At 35.9% G+C, this 16,606-nt stretch overlaps 1 protein-coding gene across 1 annotated transcript in view; it reads right to left on the bottom strand.

Annotated features, from left to right (window-relative positions):
* Nucleotides 1-4,617: 4,617 nt before the first annotated feature.
* LOC140145155 (gamma-aminobutyric acid type B receptor subunit 1-like) overlaps nt 4,618-16,606 on the bottom strand; it is a 35,612-nt gene continuing 23,623 nt past the window's right edge. The window contains exons 10-18 of the mRNA XM_072166930.1: nt 13,359-13,552; nt 9,313-9,367; nt 8,950-9,082; nt 8,485-8,592; nt 6,760-6,882; nt 6,426-6,572; nt 5,803-5,988; nt 5,055-5,204; nt 4,618-4,680 (exon numbers count right to left, since the gene is read on the bottom strand). Of these exons, the coding sequence (XP_072023031.1) occupies nt 4,618-4,680; nt 5,055-5,204; nt 5,803-5,988; nt 6,426-6,572; nt 6,760-6,882; nt 8,485-8,592; nt 8,950-9,082; nt 9,313-9,367; nt 13,359-13,552 (1,159 nt within the window). The remainder of the gene's footprint in view (nt 4,681-5,054; nt 5,205-5,802; nt 5,989-6,425; nt 6,573-6,759; nt 6,883-8,484; nt 8,593-8,949; nt 9,083-9,312; nt 9,368-13,358; nt 13,553-16,606) is intronic.

Below are 16,606 nucleotides of genomic sequence, written 5' to 3'. Positions count from 1 at the left end.
ATCGCTTTACATTTATTCCGCCGTCATTAGAATATGTCGGAACCACATTTGCAGCCTACAATTGGCGCAGGGTTCATCATTTCAACAACTGTGACTACCCCTAACAGCTTCCCATTGCACCTGGGTGGGGTGAGGCAAGCGAGGCAAAGCGCCTTGCCCAAGGGGCGGTGGGACGGGGATTCGAACCCGCGCACGTCCAGCAAGCTCTCAGATTATGAGTCCAAGGCCGTAACCACTGAGCCACCGTGTCCTAAAAAACGAAAATGTTTAAATATATATCTGGGATACCAGTGTCAGTAAGCGCACGTTGCATAACCGTGTGCTCAATACTACCAAATGCATCAGCAAAATCTATATATGTATAACAAGAACATTTTACCACTTTCATGACGAAAGTCTTCTAGAGTTTGTTTTTGACAAAAAGCATGTTCTAATAACCCTGGTCTTGACATTGCGCCTTTTTGATTTGGACACATTCTCCCTTCATCAACCAACCATGGAACTAAGCGTTCCTTTAGTAACATCATGTAAACTTTATACATAACACAAGTCAGTAAAATGGTTCGCCAGTTATCAATTTGGTCCAGATCACGTCCTTTTTTGAGCATAGAAATAATTTTTGACTTCTTCCAATCTTCAGGACTTTTCTGGTTAAGAAAGCAAGTATTGAATATGTATAGCAAAGGATGTAAGTTGTTATCCAAGTTTCTACGCAGATCTTCATAACGCAGACCATCTTGCCCTGCAGCTTTGCGTGATGATAAACTTTTTAGCACCTTGCGGAGTTCTGTTTCAGTAAACGGACCCGTTGACGGGAAATTAATAGGGGGATGCGGTAAAAGAATACGTGGCCATGGCTCATTATCGAATACATGTTCAACCTGAGTTCTGTTCTTAGCTTTGTGTTTGAAATGGTTTTCAATTGTTTCTGGGTTTATTGTGCACTGTTGTGGCGGTTCTATGATGCTGTCATTCTTAACCATACTGCAGTTACTGTCCGTTTTCCTATACACAATACACAGTTGACGCTCTCACAATTGACGCGTGACCTCCACAAGTAGTGTATGTGTGAAAAATAATCGGCCAATATATTCTCAATAGTATTCTCTGAAATTCTAGAAAAATATAGTTTTGTAACATGTCCTAAATTTTTAGCTAATTTAGGTGTTTGGAAATATTCGCACTTTGGTGTAACGTCACTCTGTGAAAAATAACCGGCCAATATTTAAAGTATTCTCTGAAATTCTAGAAAATATAGTTTTGTAACATGTACTAAATTTTAAGCTAATTTAGGTGTTTGGAAATATTCGCACTTTTGTGATTTAGGAAGGATATGTAAACGACAGATAACACCAAAAAATATGAAGAAATTATTTCCAAACCATGTTAAGTCTGCAAACCATTATGCTTCTCATTTTCAAGAACCCTGGTTAACAATAAGCAGACTATTGTCTCATTTCGTACACAAAAGCCCATACAATATTGTTACGTTGCGTTCGCTTTATAATCGTTCACCCAACTGAAACTATAATACCAGCTCATTGCTCATTGCACAGGTAAAACAGAAACATGTGTTGTGTGGATTTAACCAGAGATGATCTGGTTTAATCAGTTTTAATCTGATTTAATCAGTTGAGCTGTTTTCAATGAGTGTTATCTTGGTTTAATAGCTTTTAATGGGGTTTAAGTCCTGCAAAGGTCGTGGTGAATTATACTGTAGACATGACTGCATCATGTAATACCAATCGCCTTGGCTTTATCGTTTTTCCACAGTTGATTAAGTTTTTGCTTACTAACAAGTGAGGGATTCCCCCGTTGGTGTGCATTGAAAGCCGGACTAACGTTTTGTTTAACAAAATTGATCATGTGTGGGATGTCCGGTAGAAGCAATTGTTTGTATTGATCAGCTGATTGGTCGCTGAAAGTGTGACATACATACAAACATACATACATAACAGATCTAATATTATACTCAGTGCAATTAGTTTAAAGTGTATTTTATTCACCAATTTAGTTTGAAAGTGTGCATTTTATAAACCAAAATTAAATTAAACCTACAATAGATCAGATTTTGCCAGTTCCTGAAGTTATCTGACACAGAAAACACAAATTAGGCTGATTTAGGTTTTATTTGTAAATAAGCGGTAGTAAGTCTATAATTTTGACCCTGTGAAATGTTGCCATGGGTACGTCTAAAAGATGTATAACGTTTTGCTTGGAATTTTTGAGCCAAATTGTGTCTTAATTGGGATTATTTTTATAATTGTCTGTCCCCAGGTGGGTAAAAAGGCGGACAAGCAATTTTTGGCAGGACAAAAGGGTAGAGGCAAGCAATGAGTGGCAGGTCGCAGGGCCAAGAGATTTTTGGCAAGTTAAGTTGACAACTTTAAATTTACAACTTGACTTGGAAAACCCCAAGCCTTATTGTGCCAAATTATTGAAACTGGATATTTACGCAATTTTACAATACTTTGTATGATTAGTTCAGAGCAAGGAAAGATTAACCACTTTTTGAGATTTTCCAAAATCACAAAAGCGCTTTTTCAGGTTGGCACCTATTAGTAGCTAGACAGGGACACAAATTACATGGCTACCAAGGAAAAGGCTGTGTTGCAGGTAGGTGTACACATTTTCAAATCTAATTATTAAATACCGTTTTTTAGTTCATTTGAAATGGAACTTACATAATCTACAAGAACTCACACATACTTCAGCAACTAATTTGAATCATGTCAACCTTTGAAATCAACCTGGGAAAATATATTCAATGTCGCTATATTATGATATCAATATCATTGCCATGCCATTATTGAACTTTAAAATATCTTATAATTACATACATAATAATGACCGGATATAATACATATTAATATTTACATAAGGTCACAAATTCACAAATCAATATCACAAAAAATATGAAGAAATTATTTCCAAACCGTGTTAAGTCTGCAAACCATTATGCTTCTCATTTTCAAGAACGCTGGTTAACAATAAGCAGACTATTGTCTCATTTCGTAAACAAACGCCCATACAGTATTGTTACGTTGCGTTCGCTTTATAATCGTTCACCCAACTGAAGCTATAATACCAGCTCATTGCTCATTGCACAGGTAAAACAGAAACATGTGTTGTGTGGATTTAACCAGAGAAGATCTGATTTAATCAGTTGAGCTGTTTTCAATGAGTGTTATCTTGGTTTAATAGCTTTTAATGGGGTTTAAGTCCTGCAAAGGTCGTGGTGAATTCTACTGTAGACATGACTGCATCATGTAATACCAATCGCCTTGGCTTTATCGTTTTTCCACAGTTGATTAAGTTTTTGCTTACTAACAAGTGAGGGATTCCCCCGTTGGTGTGCATTGAAAGCCGGACTAACGTTTTGTTTAACCAAATTTATCATGTGTGGGAATGTGTGGGATGTCCGGTAGAAGCAATTGTTTGTATTGATCAGCTGATTGGTCGCTGAAAGTGTGACATACATACAAACATACATACATAACAGATCTAATATTATACTCAGTGCAATTAGTTTAAAGTGTATTTTATTCACCAATTTAGTTTAAAAGTGTGCATGTTATAAACCAAAATTAAATTAAACCTACAATAGATCAGATTTTGCCAGTTCCCTGAAGTTATCTGACACAAAAAACACAAATTAGGCTGATTTAGGTTTATTTGTAGATAAGCGGTAGTAAGTCTATAATTTTGACCCTGTGAAATATTGCCATTGGGTACGTCTGAAAGATGTATAACGTTTTGCTTGGAATTTTTGAACCAAATTGTGTCTTAATTGGGATTATTTTTATAATTGTCTGTCCCCAGGTGGGTAAAAAAGGCGGACAAGAAATTTTTGGCAGGACAAAAGGGTAGAGGCAAGCAATTAGTGGCAGGTCGCAGGGCCAAGAGATTTTTGGCAAGTTAAGTTGACAACTTCAAATTGACAACTTGACTTGGAAAACCCCAACCTTATTGTGCCAAATTATTGAAACTGGATATTTACGCAATTTTACAATACTTTGTATGATTAGTTCAGAGCAAGGAAAGATTATTCACTTTTTGAGATTTTCCAAAATCACAAAAGCGCTTTTTCAGGTTGGCACCTATTAGTAGCTAGACAGTGACACAAATTACATGGCTACCAAGGAAAAGGCTGTGTTGCAGGTAGGTGTACACATTTTCAAATTTAATTATTAAATACCGTTTTTTAGTTCATTTGTAATGGAACATACATAATCTACAAGAACTCACACATACTTCAGCAACTAATTTGAATCATGTCAACCTTTGAAATCAAGCTGGGAAAATAATACTCAATGTCGCTATATTATGATATCAATATCATTGCCATGCCATTATTGAACTTTAAAATATCTTATAATTACATACATAATAATGACCGGATACAATACATATTAATATTTACATAAGGTCACAAAATCACAAATCTGGTCATAATAATTGTAGCATTATTCATTACATCTCAAAATGCGTACAATAATGCACTTTTTCATAACATTTTCTTTGTGAATTGTTGAATAACGGCCTTATAACGTGCTGTAGAACCTTCGGGGACAATGAAAGCAGAAAGTTAAAGTTTGATGAGATTCAAGCCCAACGCTACTGTACATTAATGTTGTCTGCGCTTCCTTCTTCCAGAGCTTTTCTTAATGCGTCTTCCAGCTGAAATGTAATGAAAATCATTATCAAATAATATGGATATGACACTGGACGTGCTGAAGGCATACAATTCGTCAGAAAGGAAACACCAAAGCGATTTATAATAACATTCAAGACATGTCTATACTTGAATGACATTGAATGTTATGTTCTTCTTGTATCTTGAGTTGCAGATATCATTCGATTTAGATCATTCTGCTAATTCAGCCCCGGCACTCAATTGGCATAGATATCAAATAAATAATTTGTTGTGATTTCTGCATACAGCCGAAAACGAGATTACTTGAAACCGGTCCTATATCCTGTGAAAGAATTTAGCGATCTAGGGTAGCGACTATGACACAAAACCGCTGTGCATTGCCATCGTCAAATTTTACCTGGATAATTCGTTTCTTCAAATTGACGTTTTCCACATTTGAATTAGAATCCGGCAATTCCTTGGTATCTGAGGAAGATGTTGAGGGTGCTGAGACACTTTTCATAGTCGATATTGGCTTCCCTTTCGGATACTTATAAACGGAAAGGATCTGTAACAATGAACACAAGAGATGCAACAAGTTTTAAAATGGCAGTTACTGAAAGATATTAATTCTTTGTTTACGAAATGGTAGCAACATAAAATTGTCGATTTATTGCACAGAATGTTAAACAGCTTAAAAGATATCTGTTTGACAAAACGCTTTATTCATTTCTTGGCTATTTTGTAAACGCACTAAGGGGGATGTCAAAGGGGAGGTCATAAATATAATGGCTTAATTTTTTACGACCACCTATATCGGGTTGGCAAATTATTCATTGTCGGAACTAAGTCACGAAACGAAAATTTTGGGTCACCAGCCCTTAATATATTTCATAACCCCTATCTTTGGTGTAAAAATATATGACCCCCTATTTTTGGTATAAAAATTCTATGACCTCCAGTATATTCATGACCCCCACCCTTTCCGAAGTAATTACAACCCCCTAAATGAATAATGCTTGTTATGTTATGAGATATTATGTATTGGTGATTTGAGTTACTTTACCTGTGGGGGGTAAAGCTGCCAAAATATGCTACGTCTATGGCCAACTAAGCCAGATATTGAAGAACAATTTCAGTATTTATGAATGTTTTATGGAACTTACCTTTGGTACAAAGATAGTAAGTAGCGTAAGTGTTGTGCAAAACAAAACTATACTCGCTACAAATATGTAGAGCGTTGATGGATCGTCAATAATAAGACTAATAGCTCCACCAATTGTACATAGTATTACGACATTGTATACGCTGATTCCAATTAGCTTGCTATCATTAAGGTCACTAATTTGAACCTGAAATCATCAAGAAAGGCATTGTTTTAATATGGGGTGAGGGTATAATGTTCATAACATGGACAGTGCCATAAAATCGAAGCAGAAGGACCCGTGAAAAAACCACTGGTCATAATTCGTCAGCACCAAGCCCTATTGTGCTTAGGTAATTTCGCCAAAAACCCTTTCACACATATTTTCCAAAAACAGCATTGTAATCTATTTAGGACATTTATTTCAAAATTAGGTTTCGGAAACAATGGAAAACGTCTAATAGAAACTTGGTACATTAAAAAAAAGTGGCAAAAATCAGTCACATACATATTTTTCCTTAGAAACACCAACATTTGTCCATTTTTTAGTCTGATATTTTGCAATACATAAATTCTTATCGCTTAGCGTGTCGTAATTTGCATGACAATGTGGTTGTCTACTGCAATCTAATAACATTTACTTGCCTTTCTTGTTTCCCATGCTAAGAACATTCCAAAGATAAGCAGCAGTCCTTTGAATCCACATAACGCTATAAACCAGTACGTTATCCAGGAACATGTGCAATAATCAACGTAAGGTAGGAGCTTCTGATTTGCCACTTGTGGGTCGTCCTTGGAGAAATAAATAAGGTATTAATATTGCGAGACACTACCAACAAAAATCACCTATATCTAAGAATGGAGCGTCGGATCTGATATTTGTGGATCTCTACCAACTAATTTCGATTATCCTTTATGAGTGTATAATATTATAATTGACCTTCGTGAGGCAAGTCAAATGAAATTACCAAGTACTAACCCTCTCAAAGCCTTGGTCTGTAGCTATATACCAAGGACTAATAACTTGCCACAATGTCAAGATGATCACATCGATGATAAATAGGATGGTAACAAGAAGAAGCAATTGCTGATCTGTAACTACCTGTAAAAACAAGAAGTTTATTTTAATATTAAACTCATTATGGTATTTTATTAAAAATGAAGTACAAAGCAAACAGTAGCAATAACGATTTGTAATCTTTGTAATCTGAGTAAAATTTTGTTCATCCTATCAACCCAGAAACTAAGTATAATAGTCCCTATTTGCCTTGGTGACGAGCATCTTTCGTGACGATCGTCTTTCGAGCCTAATAGATTTCAATCTTCCGCTCCTTTCCAGTGTGCCTCTAATGATAATGAAATGGAATACTCATATTGATGCAACCACTGCTAAAGCCAACAGTATGCTTGGTTTTCTCAGGCGCAACCTAGGATCCGCACCAAAGAGAGTTAAGCTCCAGGCTTACCAGTGCTTGGTTCGACCCCACCTAGACTACTGTGGATCAGTCTGGGATCCTTTCACTGCCACCAATAAACACAAGATTGAAATGGTCCAGCGCCGAGCAGCACGCTTCATCACTAACACCTATAGCTGGGACAATACAACTTCTGTCACCGCCCTCCTTCAATAACTTGGCCTACCAACCCTGGAGGAAAGGAGATACATTCAACGCCTCACCAACTTTCACAAGATCATCAACAGCCAGATGGATGTAAAAGTGCCTCCAGAAATAGTCACCAGGAAACCAGAAATCATAACCAGACGTTCAAAACCAAACTACCTTCAGGTACCCTTCACTAGCATCAAGTCCCACAAGCACTCTTTCTTCATCCAGACCAGTCATGATTGGAACGACCTCCCGCAGCACATCACCAACATTGCCGAGACTAAACAATTCACTGAAGCCCTTTGATCCTTCAAAGGTCAATAATCTGCTCTTCCACCTCTTCCAAGCTGAGTGTTGTTCCAATAGGAGCTGATCAGCATTATATATCAAGATCAAGATCAAGATAAGTTGGTTTTAGCTTAGTGCTATAGAATTACCAAGGTCACCGGTTCGAATCCGACCAGCTGTACTGTTTTTTCGTCGTTTTAATATGGGCGCTTGAATCATACATTCTATTAAGTATTTTGATGGGACATGAGAGCACATCAGAGATATCGAATTGCATTCTGAATAGGAGGAATGTCCTTCTGATATCAAATAATTCTGATTTTTTTTTAAATTCGCGATATATATAATAAAATTTTATGGCAAATTATTATTATCTTCAATACGAAAGGTCAACATTTTTAAATGATTGTCGGGTTTTCCTCCCAGCTACATACACTTTAACATCATTATATGACCGAAGTACGGTGGTACGAACGGGGAGTAAAAGAAGCCATATGGGTGCGAGCAGAACAACCGTCCCTCAGCCGTGGTGGAGGACTCAGAAACAATCTCTCACACGCCTGGGACAGAAGAATCAGAACTCTACCTCGCCAAATGGAATCAAGGTGTTTAACATCACAACCCAGCTGAAGGTCAGTGGTACTGACCGCAGCGTTGGTTGCTCCAAGGTATGTTGGAATAATCTGGGTGACTAGATTGAATTTAATCGTTTGTTAACATCTTCCTTCCTTATAAGTGAAGTAAAAATGAAACCAGGATTCAGATTCTATTGTCATGTATTGAACTCAGTAGTGTGGTCATTTTATTACCCTTCGCTTAGGTTTCTTGAAAGTAGCAACACGATACACTCTCCATGTTTTGCTGAACATAGCACCAAATGCTAACACAAAGCCAACCGAAAGTAGCCACATTCGTATCTAGGATATGACAGAAAGATGAAGATTAGTTATGGAAAACGTTGACTATGAAACAAACTATTGAGCTCACACGTATTATAGGCCCTTGGTGTTTAATAAAACATTTATGAAAAACACCAGCGTTTAGCATGGAGCAAACCTACCAGTCAATAGATAAATAAAGTGCAAGTAGCATGTTAGTCAGATTTTAGATAAATCAGGAACTGCTAGATCAACTTTTTATAGTGTTTTACTCATTTGTTTTAGTCCGTGACCTATTACAGCACTGTAACCAGGAAAATATACATTGCTTTTTCACCAGACATGACACTCCCGCACACCTCTACATTAACGCCCACACATGCACCCCACACTTACCTGACATGCCAAAGAATACGCCCAATCAGATACGAGTGTGTTATCAATACCACTAACACCAACCCAGCTATAGATTAGAATACTGCCCGCAATGATGACATTATTCAGGTTTGGACTGGACATTCTAACGTTCCTAATTATAATGGAATCATCAATGAAATGGCAATTAGATTATGAGGGGATGTTGTGTTTTTTGTTAACTATTTTTATGCTTTTACGTTACCTTTTTTACAGCAGGTATATTTTACAAATGGAAGTAGTGTTTTCTGCCAGTTGTATAAATATAAATTGATTCAAACAATAGGAAAAAAAATGGCTTCTATTGGAAGCGTATCTGTTAATGTGATGATATAGACTATTTACTTTTGTTGACGGAATTTGACGTTGAATGACAGAAAAGATAGTGCTAAGATGCCTCCTGAGATAGCCATAGCGCACATGATGAAGAAGATGTAAGAGGGGATACCACTTTGGACTCTCTTGTAGGTGATGATGATTTCTGGCGTATAATCCAGTGGTACTTCATTGTCTAAAAGTAATAGAAAGAGAGGAAGGGGAGAGGATTTTGAAGAAGAATGGCATGAATAACAAATTGGAACGAGAAGACCACGCAGGATAATTCAAAGAACACAAATCATAAATATGATAAAAGAAAATATCGACCAAAAAAAGAAAAAGAAAGAAAGACTACAATGATGAATAAAAAAAGTATATGAGATATGAAATTCATTATATTCTTGTATTTGAACTCGATTCTTTTTACTTATTTACCGGATTCAAAAGCCAAAACCCCACCCAATTTGGCGGTTTTTGCGCTCAACTATTGAGACTAATAAAGCTGACACTCAAGAGGAATGGTATGGCTTTATAAAAGATCCCAAGGCTTGATATAAGGGGTATTATTTCAGCCACATGTGCATGATTTTCTCGGGAGGCAAAAACGCTCAAAACCTTCGTTTTGATTTATTATTTGCTTTAATTCAAGAACCGCAAGAGCTATTGAAATATAAATGTGATTATTTGCTTCCTTTCATTTCTTATAAGAGCAAGGTTATTAATAGTTAATTAGTAATTATTAATCATATACTCAACAAATGGGAACTGTGGTAATAAAAAGAGACACAATTATTTCAATTAATTGATTCACCTTGCCACCTCAGGTTCGATACCCAGCGAAGCTCGTCCTTACGAATATCATGATAACCAACAATCTGATGGGTCAACTCTGAGTGACAAAAAATAAAATGACATAAAATGCCTTGGTTGACTTTAAAATGTTTAATTAAAATCAAAAACATTTCCCTCCGAAAATCTTCAGCGTATAGAAGTTGAAGAAGAAGTTACTAAATTAGACGAACTCTAAATTCTTCTGATATTGAACTGTTCTAATTTATTTACACCAACGTACGGTGCGCGGTTGTTTGATGGGATCATGTATTAGTTTTTCAAGCAAAACATCATGTACAACCAAATTTTAGGTATAAACAGCTAAAAGTTATATCATGCTAATACATACAAATGCTTTTGAGTTATTTTCAACTTTAATTTCCCCTCTTTCACAAAATTATTCACTTTTATAGTATTTTTAAAGCTTTTTCGGATATAAAATGTATCTATTAATGACAAACTTGGTGGCGCTATTTAGTTACTGGAAATTACTCGTTCAAGCTTTTAATACAAATAATTCCTTTTATTGTTTGATCAAATATGTTTATAAAATTTCCTTGTTGCTTGTTTCACCTATGCCAGCTGTTTTAATAGCAGTATTAATCACCTAACCCTTGCAAATAAAGAAATAGCGCCATCTATAGTTTGCATTTAGTTAATAATGAAGCCAATTCTATATACATCAAACAACCGTGGGTACGTGATATGTAATGTATAATATGGGTATTGTTAATATAATTATAACAACGAGCAGCAAAACCATGTTTGCTGATGATTTTCATGTGCAAACCATAAACTGTAATACACTTTGAGGCCGGGAGTGATCTCCCTAAGAAATGGTATACGGGGATGCTCAAAGGTCCCTGAGAAATGGTGTACCATACTGCAGTTACTGTCCGTTTTCCTATACACAATACACAGTGCTCTTTCCCATTGACGCGTGACCTCTACAACTAGCCCTACGTTAAGGGTACATGCCCATGAGTTTCATTCAGGGGCGTGTTTGTAAAACGGCACAGCGCATTAGTAAAAAGAATAAAAATACTAAAATTTTCACCGGGGTTCGAACCACTGCCAATTTCACTGAATGCTAAAGATGCCTATGCTGTGCCACGGTGACTGTGGTTAACATTCGGCGATTTTCAAAGATATACATATCAACACGTTTCTAGTGTATTGAAAATCATTTTGATTTTGATTTTGGTAGGAATACGGTCATAGAAAGACATATGACTCTACTTGTCTGTTTGTTTTTCATTTAATACAAATTAATTTTGATGAATTGAACTGGTACAACTCTTAGCACTCGTGATAAACGACGATTAATTTAGTAATAATAAAATGAAAACGCTGGGTCATTCACGACGTCATTTGTAATTTATGTCAAAAGCTGGGGAGGACCACACACATCCGTGCTGCATGTATACGTGCTCAATCGATACTCAATGATCCAGACAATAGCGTTTGAATATACCGCCCTGCTTGACACATCTTGTCACTTGCGGGAAGATATACTATAGGCCTACCCTAATAGCTTACAATAGATACCCCACCGTAAATAGCTCTGTTCGTTATCTCGCTGTGCTAGTTTATACACGCAGCGTACGAGGACTTTTGAACCATATTTTGTTCAAAAATGATAGGAAGGACTGTTTTCAGCTAAAATGTTGGTTATCAGCAGATGCTTAATGATACCGGGAAGTGTTGCAGAAAGGTAAGCGTACTCTTTATTTATTCAAAATATGTATATCAATAAATTTAAATTTGAAATCCAAAAAATAAATGTCAGGTCAAAATTCTCACCTTAGAATTATTGTGAAATAAAATCAAACCAAATTTAGGCTCCGCAAACAACGTCCAATTATTCCCATTGGTGTTTGCAACACGTGCATATAATAAATTATGATTTGGGGCTAATTTGAGAAGAGTTAATGCCTCGAGTTTCAAAATACTCCGAGTGATGTTTTTTGATCAAAAACATCGACAATTCAAGACTCTGTAAAAACAAATCAAGAATTTTCTGGGATAATTGCAACTAAGTGCAATGAAAGTTATGATCTAAGCTACCAGATGCATCATTAATTTCCTGACTATGATATTTAGTTGTGGGAAAAGATTACTTTAATGTTTTGGCGGGATTATTTCCCGCCAAAAATTTCAACCAAAAAGAACATGTAGCCTTAAAAGTATGGGGATATGACTAGTTAACGTCGCTGTGTGAAAAATAACCGGCCAATACTAAAAGTACTCTTCTAAAGTTCTAGAAAATATAGTTTTTAACATGTCCTAAATTTTTAGCTAATTTAGATGTTTGGAAATATTCGTACTTTGGTGTTTTAGTTAATGTTATAGGTAATAGTACATTGCCTAGTTAACGTCGCTGTGTGAAAAATAACCGGCCAATATTAAAAGTACTCTTCTAAAATTCTAGACAATATAGTTTTGTAACATGTCCTAAATTTTTAGCTAATTTAGGTGTTTGGAGAGGGTCGTACTTTTGTGTTTTAGGAAGGATATGTAAACGACAGATAACACCAAAAATATGAAGAAATTATTTCCAAACCGTGTTAAGTCAACAATCATTATGTTGCTCATTTTCAAGAATGCTGGTTTACAAAAAGCACGCCATTGTCTCATTTCGTGAACAAAAGCACACATACCATTGTTTCCTTTCGTTTCCTTTATAATCGGTTACCCAACTGAAGCTATAATACAAACTTTATTGCGATATCGCACATGAAAACAGTCACATGTGCACAGCCAGAGAAGATCCGATTTAATCAGTTGAGCTGTTTCAATGAGTGTTATCTTGGTTTAATAGCTTTTAATGGGGTTAAGTCCTGCAAAGGTCGAGATGAATTCTACTGTAGACATGACTGCATCATGCGGGGATGCTCAAAGGTTTTGAGGTGCATTCTCATCGTTTTTGGTATATAATAACAAATTCAAAATTCGATGGAAATCCTACATTAAGGCTCTAACTGATACAACAGCACCACCGTACAAATATTTTCCAAGAACCCCCCTCCCTCCCGGGCTTTGAGGCATACTGCAGTTAAGATGATAGTTTTAATGGCATATTCTGTTACTGTAAAAAGTATTGTTAACAATAACATGTGTTGAAAAGAACAAGGTCTTTCTATTGTAAGTCATCGTAATAGTAAGACATGTAATATCAAAGGCGCGCCATTCAGTTACTGTTAGGAATTGCTTTATATTTAGCAAAGATTTACAGGAATTACCTATCTGAGTTTTGCAGATATATGACAGTAAGGCACTGCAATTCATTGCGTGATATGTACCGTCTCTATTCATTGCCACACAATGGAGTCCAGAATTTTCCTTCGCAGAGCTTCCATGTGGAATCCATGTCGCTTCCTCAGTCATATTAGCAATACTCCAAATCCATTTCTTCTGCTTTTGTAGCAGACCAATCCTACATGTTAGTATAAAAGATTGTTGACACGTTTTGAATACATCGCTTTTGCATTCTTTCAAGAAGGGTTACGTAACTCGTAACTTACTTATGCCACCACCGACAACACTACTGCATTATCATTTAATATACTTCTAGTACCCATTTCTATTCATCATTATGTTTTGTCCTCCCATGCATTATATTTTGCAAACTACCCTTCATAGCGATTTTATTTTAAACCGGCAAGATAAAAAATAGAATCTAGATAACATGCACGCTAAACAATTAGCCTATAGATTCTAGTAATATTGCACCGGAGCCTTGTAGATTTAAAGTATAAATAACTAGGGCTATAAAAAATTCCCGTTGATATGAACATAGCACGTGTTATATATAGAATTGTGAGTTGATTAATATTTTTTATGGTGATATAAACTCCTCAACAAAAGTTTGGAAAGTTTTTTTCAAGCATTCATATCTCAAATTATTTGCAGTATATTCATATCGTGTTGTATATCAATGGATAGCTATTTTATTCCTCTTTACAATGACACCACACTTGAAACAATCACCTTTTTCACGGCTGTGTGCACGTGTTGTGAATGTCGTGGGGTGTCAAACAGAATATGTCAGATTGACCATTATTCTGTGCTCAAACAGTACGACAGCAACTTAGCTCACTTCCGGTAATTTTTACCGGCGTGACCTCTGCTGTTACGTAACGCAATGTTGAAAATCATGTGGCAAATACGGTTTTTCAGAAAACATCAAAAAAATGGAATACACGAGTCGTTTCTCACTTCATTTCCATATTGAGCCCATAGATAAGATATGAAACATGCGTATAAGGCAAAGAATAACGTGTAAAAGTTGAATTATTGTGGAAAAAATGAATGCTTTTGGTGCGCGAAGTAGCCTAAAAATGAGAGAAAATGCATGTCACGATCACTAAAATGCTTATATCTACAGCTTTGAGGAAACGCCGGTCTAATGCTTTTCTGTTATGATAAACATTAATTAACCACAGCTTGTATTAAAATTTCAGCGAAAATGAGCGGTGGAACAACCTAGTCGTAGGTTGAAAAGTTGCGTTCTTTGACTCCTCGTGTCGTAGGCGCACGTTGCAAGTGTCACGATGCTTCACGAAATGGATCCCAGCCGGCGCTGTCTATTATACATGTTATATTGATTAATATAGCAATTAAAAACGTCTATTGTTATATATTTTATAAATGCAAAATACTCTATTGTGAAACAAAATATTGTAGTCGTCAAAGAAGGTAGTATCATCTCATTTAACTGAAGTACAAGCAGTTTTGAAAAGATTGTTGTTGAGTGAGATCCTTGAACATGTTGAACGAGAAGTAAGATAGCAAAAGAATACTCTTTTCCCGAACAAGTTGCGATGGATTAGTGGACAGAGCGAAGGTTTGCAGTGCGGAAGGTTGAGAGTTCGATTCCCATGTTATCTTGTCTATGATGTGGAATTTTTCAGTTCGTTTTTCTTTTCTTTTTCCTCTCCCTTTTGTCTTTAATAATATAGGCCTAAATGAATGTCAGCTCGAAGGCCCACTTTTTTCATGATTTATTTCTTGTTCATGTTTAAGCCTAATCCTACATTCGAGTTCATATCTTTTAAAAAAATGCATTTCAGTTCAGTAGCTTTCAACATGAAATAATCAAATAAAGCATGTCAAACTTAAGCAATTTTTAAAGGTTCAAGAACATTATAGGCCTATCAAATAAAAGAACGTCAACACATATTTTGACACGATTTTTTAATTGGACTAGACCCCTCCCCTATCGGCAACATATTTTATGAGCGTTTATGCATACATATCAAATCATGAGAAGCACGAATTTCAAACCTAATATTTTGGCATATTTGTAATTTTTACACAATGTTCAACTTACACCTCGGATTACACCTAATTGGAATCAACCAAGTTCGTTGTCTAGATAGAGCAACTAAGGGAACAACCCAAAAGTTCGATGAAGCCCTATAAACGAAAGTCCTTTCGTTAGTGAGGTAGGGGGTCAGAAAGTCTGATTACGTTTGTAAAAAAGGAATTAAAACATAGGTCAAAGTTGATCTTTTTTAAGGATTTACTCGGGGATTTACTATATCATTTCCAAATTCCAAAAGTACGTATTGACATTTTACAGTGGTTTCTTCAAAATGATTTCAAATCAACATAGAGTGCAGTCTCATCCCCTGGTTATATAAAGGTCATGAAAACGTTTTAAACGTTATGTATGAAAACACACTACAAAACTATTTCTAAAATGTTTTCAAAATGTTACTGTAAAACATTTTTTAAGACCATTAGGTTAGAATATTTGCAGGAGATTATCAAAAAATGTTTTTAAATGTTTAATATGAAAACGTTTTTTACCCTTATACCCTCTATATAATCCGACATTTAAACGTTTTCTGGCAACCTTTTCTAACCTTAGCTTTGGCGAATGATGTCGAAAACGTTTTGTGTTTGATACCACATTCTTTTTTTATTTGGAAATCCAGCAACTCCTATTTTTTCCGTGCCAAAAAAGATAATGAAGAAAAATATTTTAAGGTGATCAATATACTAGCATTGTCACATCACCCCCTCCACAACCCCATGCACCATAGCGACGGCCCCTGTAGGGCCTATCCTATATGAATACGGGTTGGAATTTTCGATATTTGTCACTTACGTTAGAGGGGAGGGGGGAGGGGGTTAGCCTTCTAACGAAAGGACTTTCGTTTATAGGGCTTCATCGAACTTTTGGGTTGTTCCCTAACTTTGATGTCTTATTAAGACTAATCCCCCATAGAACACCACAGTTAAGCGGTCAAGATATTAAGAGCTTTCTTTCATTTTTATCTCGCTACTTCTGCTTCAAATGTAACGTGAAAACCTTCCTGACAGTTATTTACTAATATTATAAATATTGTTATAATTTTTGGAATAACAAAACTTCAAATTTGTCCGAAATCGTATATTATGGCTTTAATAAAAATATGAAAACTAGGATTTAAAAATATGACTTAAAATCAAATCAAAAATCAAAGAGAGGTGCTTGCGGGGT

The sequence above is a fragment of the Amphiura filiformis genome, unplaced genomic scaffold (genome assembly GCF_039555335.1).
Source record: "Amphiura filiformis unplaced genomic scaffold, Afil_fr2py scaffold_153, whole genome shotgun sequence".
Classification (NCBI taxonomy): Eukaryota; Metazoa; Echinodermata; class Ophiuroidea; order Amphilepidida; family Amphiuridae; genus Amphiura; species Amphiura filiformis.
The sequence above is the reverse complement of the archived record's forward strand: the minus strand, read 5'-3'. Positions and strand labels throughout refer to the sequence as shown.